Source organism: Etheostoma cragini, chromosome 20, assembly GCF_013103735.1.
Source record: "Etheostoma cragini isolate CJK2018 chromosome 20, CSU_Ecrag_1.0, whole genome shotgun sequence".
Lineage (NCBI taxonomy): Eukaryota > Metazoa > Chordata > Actinopteri > Perciformes > Percidae > Etheostoma > Etheostoma cragini.
This window is the reverse complement of record NC_048426.1, coordinates 8992485-9001721: the sequence shown is the minus strand read 5'-3', so window position 1 is coordinate 9001721 and position 9237 is coordinate 8992485. Positions and strand designations below refer to the sequence as shown.

At 40.4% G+C, this 9237-nt stretch overlaps 1 protein-coding gene across 2 annotated transcripts in view; it reads right to left on the bottom strand.

Moving 5' to 3' along the window:
- Nucleotides 1-9149, bottom strand: part of nrd1a (nardilysin a (N-arginine dibasic convertase)) — a 21654-nt gene extending 12505 nt beyond the window's left edge. Inside the window, exons 1-10 of one of the 2 annotated variants that reach the window (XM_034858403.1) lie at nt 9052-9149; nt 8172-8403; nt 7427-7658; nt 6573-6654; nt 5930-6083; nt 5295-5368; nt 5018-5113; nt 4719-4841; nt 2082-2139; nt 827-900 (exon numbers count right to left, since the gene is read on the bottom strand). In XM_034858403.1, coding sequence (XP_034714294.1) covers nt 827-900; nt 2082-2139; nt 4719-4841; nt 5018-5113; nt 5295-5368; nt 5930-6083; nt 6573-6654; nt 7427-7658; nt 8172-8368 — 1090 coding nt within the window. In that variant the 5' untranslated portion in view covers nt 8369-8403; nt 9052-9149. Of the gene's footprint in view, nt 1-826; nt 901-2081; nt 2140-4718; nt 4842-5017; nt 5114-5294; nt 5369-5929; nt 6084-6572; nt 6655-7426; nt 7659-8171; nt 8404-9013 lie in introns of both variants that reach the window. The other variant, XM_034858402.1, reaches the window with a different exon arrangement.
- Between the last annotated feature and the right edge of the window lie 88 nt (nt 9150-9237).

Sequence of the window (9237 nt, the reverse complement as noted above, 5' to 3'; positions counted from 1 at the left end):
AAAAATGCTGCTACTGTAACGACAAAATTTCCCCGTTGTGGGATGAATAAAGTATAATCTAATCTAATCTAATCTAATTATCTCAACACTTTTAAGAGTCAATCTGAAACACTGGCGGTGAGCTCCAGGTCCTGCAGCCCCGGACAGACCGCCATTTGGGCTCGGCCAGCGTGGAAACATTGCTAGAAAGCTTCACTGCCGACCTCGACCTGATCTGATCTGATCTCCAGCGGGTCAATGAGAGCTCCAGACCAGGTAGCAGCAGCACAACCCCCCCCCGGAGCCCGCCGCCAGTGTTGGTGGAATAGCAAGCTAGCATTAACAAACTAACCAACCAGCCCACTCATAAATAAATACATTTTAATTTAAAAGGCAAGTGTTATACCCACTGATGACGGTCTGTCCGCGGTCTGACCGCCAGTGACTCAATTTGAGTGTTAAAATTGTTAAGATAACTAAAATGTATTTATTTATAAGCGGTGAGCTCCAGGGGGTTTTGCCACTGCTACCGGGTCTGGAGCTCTCCGTGTCCCGCTTTTTTTCCTCCAAGCTCTCAAATCATGTTCTACAAGCGCTCATATCACATCTAAGAGCTCTCACGTTTTGCACCATATTTACCTTCATATTAAATTTCTAAATTAATGTATCAGAGAAAAAGATTTTTTTTTTAAGAAAGTCTGAAACAGATTACAAATATTTTTGCTGCTTTACAATCCTTTAACCATCTCCCGAAGCCTCAGATTAGAGATATTTAGAGGTTGGAAACCACTGCTCTACAGAACCAGAGTACACCAGATGTGATCAGTATTTAGAAATCGTCGAGTACCTCTGTAGAGCTTGTTAAAAGCTGGTGTGTCAAAGGGATCCAGCATGTTAGAGAAATCGGGTTTGGACAGAGCACTGTGGAGACAAAAACAGCATTTTGGGAAGCAAAAAGTAATCTTCTGTATCATTTGCCGTCAATTAAACAACACTCATTTAACGTCACTAAATGTGTCTCCTAATTTCTTATATTTTTTTAAGAAACCAATAGAGAAAACATGTGTTCTAGTTTAACGTAGACATTTAAAATACCTCCCTTTAATTATCACTTACATGTCACAAAAGTAGCACCTTGTTTCTGCCAGCCAAAACTCCAAAAATGTTCAGGATGATGAAATATGAATTTAGGTTACTTAAAGGTACCCCACCACATAAAACAGTGTTTACTTGCATTTTTTGAAATATGTTAGGTCCATTTTTGTTTGTGTTATGTGGTTAATGTAAAAATCAACTGCTACCTCCTCTGTCAGCTCTAGCCACTGAAAATAAAAAAGCGCAGAAATCAGGCTAACTACAAAAGCTGGTCTGTCTGGTGTCATGTTGCCAGAACTTATTACTATTCATAAGCTTGGCCAGTTGCGCAGGGTAAAGGATGCTGATAGCCAGAGTCTCATTGGCTAGCTGTTAGCCAATCAGGTTCAAGCAGAACTTGCAACGTAATGAGAACTTGCACAAATCAAGCCAAGTCTTCCTGCAGGCTTTCTATACTACACTAGAATGGCCTAAAACAAGTTAATCAAGGCATCCCCCCCCAAAAAATCATGTTACATCCAGACAATGGTAGAACTTCAGACATTACCACAAAGTAATGAAATACACGTGGCAGGGCACCTTTAAATGAGTAAAGGCTTGAAAACACTTTATAAGCTCATAGATGAAAGAAATTAATCAACTCATACAGGAGCTTGTAACCCTTTAATTGAAATTAAAGCATTAAAAACTGGAGGTTATGCCGTTTCACATCACAGTGATACGCATGTCCATTCTGTGAAGAAACTGTTGCAGTGACTCATAAAGCAAACAGAAGTGGAGATCTGTAAGAAAACACTTATTCAGTGCGACTTTAGGGAGAAATGATCCCTTTAGGTGTATTATGTCGGAAAAAACAGATGTGATGTAAGGTAAAAAACAAGTCGAGAAAGAAGAGGGGGAAGACTTGACATTTACATTTGAGCAAAGTCTCAAAGGATATTCAGACTCAATCTATATCACACCAGCACCTCATCACAGTGACTGAGAGCCACTTCTCCAATACTCACTTGTTAGGCACCTTGCTGAAGATCTCTCTCACCCACTTCTCCAGAGTGTCCAGCTTCTCTAAAGGGCAGACCGAGTGAAGGAGGATAAATTAGTGTCTTTCATTACTTCTAGCTGAAAACACATAATTCTGGGTTTGGGGGCATTCAATGCAAGGAGTGTTGACTACATTTTAGTCATAAAAGCCCAATCCTAAAAAGGCTTTTGAATAATTTTTTTTATTATATGTTACAGCTATAATCACATGTATACATGAGGTCAGTGGTGGAATGTAACTAAGTACATTTACTAAAGTACTGTACAAGTACCTAAGAATTGTACTTGAGTCTATTCTTTTCATTCCACTTTCTATGGTTTCCAGTTTCTAAAATGGGCAGATTTTTCTGTATTGAGTAGTTTTATTTTTAAAACTTTAAGTATATTTTCCTGATGATACATACATACTGTAAGAAACATTTTAAATGTAGGACTTTTACGGTAACATAGTATTTGTACTGTGTGGTATTAGTACTATTACTAAAAGGTGCCCGCCACAAAAAAACATTTTTACCTGTATTTTTTTTTTTTTTTTTAAATAGGTTCCATATTTGTGTGTGTGTTATGTAGTCAATGTCAAAACAAACTGCTACTGCCACTGAAAGGAAATAATGGTCAGTCTGACATCATGTTACCTGAGCTCATTACTATTCATGAGCTCGCCCAGATGCGCTGGCTAAAGGATACTGCTAGCCAGGCTCTAATTGGCTAGCCGTTAGTCAATCAGAGTTAAGCAGTTTAGCTCATTAAATATTAATGAGAACTTGCACAAATCAAGTCTTCCTGCAGGCTTTCTATACTACACTAGAATGGCTTGAAAAAAGGTAACCAAGGCATTTTTTTTACACAAAAATGTTACAGGGTATATGGTAGAACTTCAGACATTACCACACAGCATAATGAAATACAGGTGACAGGGCACCTTTAAGTTAGGATCTGAATACTACTTCCCCCACTGCTTGAGTTCAACATTTACATGAAAAGTGACCATGTTCTATGTTTCTAACCAAATGATGATTTAATTTACACATTTTGGATACTACGCATTCTTTCTGCAATAACCAAACAATACATCACATTATGCAATTCAACATTTCTATTCTATAATTCTATAAAGACGCTACACTGTAACTGTGAGAATCCCTTTAATCCGATCTGGGATTAAAATTGCACACACAAGGGATTCAAAAAGACGCATGCATGCTTTTCTCATTGATGAAAGCCTCCCTGTTTACTGAGCACTCTTCTAAAGTAGGGGTATGGATACTTACAGTATACACAGTTAAGATCTGTATCATGTAACATCACATTTTGAACATCTCTCTGCGCAAGCATTCTTCGCTTGAGGAAAAACACTTCCGCCCTGCACCAGCATGAGATCAGATTGATATGGAATGCTCACAGCATGATGGAAAAAGGCCAATTACTGGCTTCATTCTTTAAAAAAAACAATGCAACGAAATGAATCTTTTGTTTGTTTGGCTGTGCTGTAAATGGATACACAAGTTGCTCTTCTTCAGCATTTCAGAAGCTGCTTGAGGACTTTGTTTTCCTACAGAAATAGATACTTGTGTCATTGGCATGGAACAACCAGGACTGAAGCCCTTAAAAATAATAACTAAAAAAGCTGCTATAGGTCCTATTTCTGGTGACCGCAACTCTACGGTTTTGGTTAACTCTCACTGTTCTTATCAGGATTGTTTCCAGCCGTGGCTGTGTCAGAGAAAAAGCTGTACCAACTGTACACTACCTGCCCAGCACCAAACCGCAGACAGACAAAGTTAGCACCTAGTTGGGGAATATAGTGGAGCACATAGCAGCAAAAGAGGCAGATATTTGCCTCAGTAGCTGGTGTAGACCAAAATAAAGTTCAAAGTAGAGTGAGTATTGGACTTGCAGCACATTAGGTTTATAAAAAAAAACACAGAGGGGGTATTGAGATAATTTCAGACAGAAAAGATAAAATGTGTTTGTGTTTACAGCCTTATGCACTGGCTGAAGGTAACCAAAATTAATTAATGCCATTTTAAAAGTGCCGTTTCCTTTAAAACTTTAGCAGTTCAATCTCATGTTAGGAGACAAATTTCACCTTTATCAGTTTTCAATATTTCCTCATTAGTGGTTAAATGCTCTGTTTTTTTTCATGTCTTTTCAAGAGATATCATCATGACACTTCACAGTAGTTTTCTAAGTGTTTTAAATATTACTGGACAAGTCCACAGGAACACAGAAGCCAAACAGTTTAGCTGCTTAAGCAGCATGATTTTTCTCAGCACAAATGTCAACACTAGTCATTATTTTATTTGCATGCAGTAGTTAATTAGCCGTGTGAAATATTTTCTGTGCAACCCTGAAAATAGATGTTAAATGTAATATATATCTGACTCGAGAAACACTGCAATTTGAGTTGATTCAGGAATGATTAACAAGTTGACTGGACACAAATCAAATCTTACACGAGCTGCAACAAATGAATGTTTATTGTCCACTTATGTACTTTTTCAATTAATTAAAATGTATGATATTATTAAAAACATTATTATTGTCAATCTACTAACAAGGCGTGTTCTTGATTTATAGTAAGAAGAATGGATTTTCCTAACCTTTTGACTGCACAGCCAGTGTCATATAGTGGGCAGAGTAGTGTTTCTTCCAGAAGGCACGCAGCCGCTTATAGACATTGATCTTCTTCTTCTTTGGCTCGTGCTTCAGCGTCTGGGCATTCCCTGGTGTTGTCAGAAGTAAGCAATCAACTTAAAAACCCTGTCAAAAAACGGTTTACAAATGCAGGCATTCAGCAAGAAAGGAAACCTGGCATCGGTCTCAGTACTGTATTGCAGAACATACCCCAAGGAGGCCCTGTGTGTATTATGTGTCCCAGCGGTTGTGTTTACCAACTCACCCCAGCAGAACTTGCCCATAGGGTGTCCAGGTTTAGCCAAACTGCCAAATAGCATCTCCTTCCTGTGGGAGTCCGACGGCTTAGCCAGCTGGTACTCTGACAGACAGCAGGAGAGAGAAAAACTTGAGACAGAGAAAGATGATTAATGATGTGCAAACAAGCTGCATGAAGAGAACTCAGCAACACGGCTGATGAAAAGTTATACTCTAAGTAGTAAGACAGCTGAAATGTAACTTTTCAGCAAGGAGAAGTAATGCGCAGAGGCACCAAGACTCACCGCTGTCAACGGCCTCCACCTCCCTATCAATGGCGTCTCGGATCATCAGGGGGCAGATGAAAAACTGAGCCCACCTAAGAGGGTGACGGGACAGAGAGGCTATAATATGGGGCAACATTCCAGCCAGAGATGAAGAACAAAGGTCTGAGAGAGACAATTGAATGTAGACTGATACACACCACAGACAACGGCACGCTGGTGGGTGTCTGATTGAGCCTGTAATGTTTTTCCCACTCTGTTAGTTCATGTTACACCATAGTCTGTGACTCATCAGATAATGAGACATGAGTTTCAGACTAATTCTTACATCAAGATGTTTGTCTATTTACACCCCATAACTGCCAGGTGTAACTGCTGCAGATAGTAGCCAACTGTACCAACTGGCCAAGATAATGCTTGTTTCAGTGATATGAGGGTTGGGTTTTTTGCAACAATACCAAGAAGAGTCTTGCCACAAAGCTTCAAAAGCGCTATCATCTTCTAGTTTATGTGTAATAACAGTTTTAACGTAGTCTCAAGAGTTTTTTTTTTTTTTAAGTTTACCTTCTCTTTTTCTTATAACTGTTTGTCTGAGAAGAAGAAGTCCACTTCTGAAGGCTTCTCCGAAAACAAAAAACCCTCTGATCCTCCCTCACCTGTCAAGAGCCTCTCTGAAGCTTTTTCTCTGGACGTCAAACTGGAAGATGGTCCTCTCGCAGTCGGTAGAGGCGTTGTCGCTCCCGCCATGCTTTTTGAGGAAAGCATCAAAGCCATTTTCTGAGGGGTACTTCTCGCTGCCCATGAACACCACTGGGCGCACAACGGGGAAAAAAACAGAAGAGAATTGAAGGGTTGTAAATCAAAAAAGAAAAATGGAAGGAACCACAGCTACTTGGTGATGTGCCTTGAATTTGTGTTGTTCTTATTTATTGTATGTGGAAAGCTGGCCAAACAGATGGAAAATTCCCCATGCCTATCTCTAGGTAGGTAAAATCTTTTTTTAACACATTGAACTCTTTTTACATCCAACTCTGCCTGGCTATTTTTTTTTTTCTTTTGGGGACTTTATCAAACTTCAATACGATACAGCAAAAAGTGTTGGATAGAGGAGAAGTTGTCTTGGAAGATCCAAGCCATCAATCTGGCCCATGGTGTTGGACTCTTTTAATAACAACAACAACAGGTGATAGAATAAAGTGTAAGAGTAATGTTTGTAAGGAGGAGTTAACCCTTGACCAAGCAAAGATGAGAATTTTGTATTCAATGAAATGACTTGAACCTCTTTGGTTGATTACTCACTGTGTTCCAGAAAGTGGGCGAGACCGGGGAGGTCACTGGGGTCACTGAAGCTGCCCACTCCAACACACAGTGCTGCTGCAGACTGACACACACACACACACACACACACACACACACACACACAGTTTATTTTTGAGTAATTCCCACATACTCTTCCCTGCTGTTGTAAATTATCACACGAAATCGGAGATTAAAAGTAATCTAAAAAATAATGCACTTTTTACTCCAGTTTGAGATACATTTGTCAAAAGCTACTCTAAAGTACTCTAAATGTTTTTAGAGAATTAATAATGACAATAGAAATAATAATGAATTTATTTGTATTGCACTTTACATTTTACCAATCTCAAAGTGCTACAGAGCATATAATAATGCAATTTATCAAAAAACTCAATAATTAAAAGATCAAGGTCAAAAATAGTTAGTAAACCTATAAAATACATTTAGTAAAAAAGCTTTCAATTGTTAAACTTATTGTATTCAACAATGAAACTATACATGTTAACAATTTACGTCTTCTGAAGGGACAATTGGGAATAGAGCTGAGGGCTGCAGACAGGGCAGGGAGGTGAGAAACTGTTCAAAGAAAAACTGACAAATAAATTGTTTTGTTCTTTTCGTGGTCTTAGTTGACATTGAGAAAATGTGTTCTTTAGGTACAGTAGCTCAAGCTGTGTACACATGAAGCATTAGGCACAGGTGTGATAACAGTGTTCAACAGTACTATACATAGTGTAAAGTCTGTGATGGCAATGATTTCAACACTAATTTATTTGGTTTCATCACAACCGGAGTGATTTCTTTTTGTCCTCCTAGACATTTAACATGTGAAAAAAACACTGTCGCAGTTGTACCTGTTTCTCTGCATTTCCTTTCTTCTTTTTCCCCTGGTCATCGTCTTCATCATCACTGCCCATCTCATCGTCATCCTCCTCCTCGGACTCGTCCTGCATTTCATCTTCATCATCATCCTCCTCCTCTTCCTCCTCCTCCTCGCCTTCATCTGAGTCCTCGTCTTCGGAAGCTGCTGGACCGCTGTAGTCTGAGATGAGCAGAGCTCGCAGCCCGTTGTTCAGCACAATATATCTGGGGGGAGTAAGGTCAAAGGTGAAAGAGCATCGAGAGTTTTGAGGAATAAGTGCTGTTTCAGTAAACTTTATATCATCCATTGTTTTCTTTGCGTGAAAAGGCTGCAAGATCAATTGTCTCTTTGCAGACTTCATCTCATATCCTTTTGAGACACTCTTTTAGGGTTTTTCCCAGCAAATTTCACTGTGTATGCCCCACAGAGGCCTGGGGCACTGGCGTGTGCTTATAGCATGAAATCGTCCCATCAAACTACAATAATATTGTACTGATCCAGCTGGAAGAGAAGCGCAATATCATTTTTGGATCTGGGTTAGTGGATCTGGGTCATTTTCTCATCAACTTCACCGTTATGAATACTAGAAAATAGTACCTTCACATGTGCATCATTGCACACAAAATCAAATTAATAACAAGAACTGAGAACAAATTACAAAATAGAAAAGACAAGTCATGTAACAGGGCCACAGTCCAATGCATTACTGAAATACTCAGGAGAATGGCCACATGTACCTGTACTGTTTGGGGTCACTGGGGGACTTGATGATCTCGCTGTCTCCAACATTGTCCCCCCCTCCTCCTCCTGCGTCCCCTGCAGCGTGGCACTCCTCCCGGGACACTGGGTCTCCACCTTCTGCTGAGGCTCCAGCTTCGACCAAGCTTGAAGAGTCAGACGCTGGGGCGTTTCTGGATGTGTTTGTCCGCGGCATCTTCGGTAGAGATGATGAGACTTTGGCACTGCGGGCTGACAGCAAGGCGCGACCATAAACAACGGGACAGGTCGCTGTCACCGGCAATTTACTCCTCAGCACGGCAACGCACCGTGTCAGCCTGAACAGAGCTATGATGAATACTCTCCCTGGCGGATGAGTATCGCAAAATGAAAGCTCACAAGCCAATGGGACCGAAACAACACACGTTACCCGGCTCTGTGGAATAGGCCTATAGGTTTGAACCTGAACACACACACACACACACACACACACCACAACACACAATACAGCTATTCACACAGGCTGTCTGGTGGTTTCGCCCCATTCAGCTAGGTGTCAGCTAAAATACGAGCCAGTCAGACCACGCCAACCTTCACCTGAACCTCATATATAGCCTGTGTTGCTAGGCCTAGGCTTACACAGCAAGACTAAACACAGACAAACAACACCTACAATGGCAACCGCCAAGACGTTGCCTATCCTTTACATCCAGAAAGATAAACATACATGTGTAGCCTACTACAGGCTAACCAAATAACTTATTTTTGAACAAATTACAAATATTTGTCAGTATAAGCTTTAACGGCTATAAAGCTTATAGTTTATGTCAAGGTAAAACCGAACCGAAACTTTAACAAGTACTTAAGCGAAGCCGGTGCGACAACAATGTGTATCCATACCTTCCTCCCTGTTGACAGCAGAAGGGCCTCTGCATACGTGAGTACGAGTGTCCCTCCAACAAGCGCTCTGATTTGCTGAGAAGATTCGGTGCTTCACTATGCCTCACTCTGATTGGTCTAATACCAAATAGGCGTGGTTTAAGCGCTAACACGTGCGTACCCTGCAGTCAGGAGTGGTTAATAGCT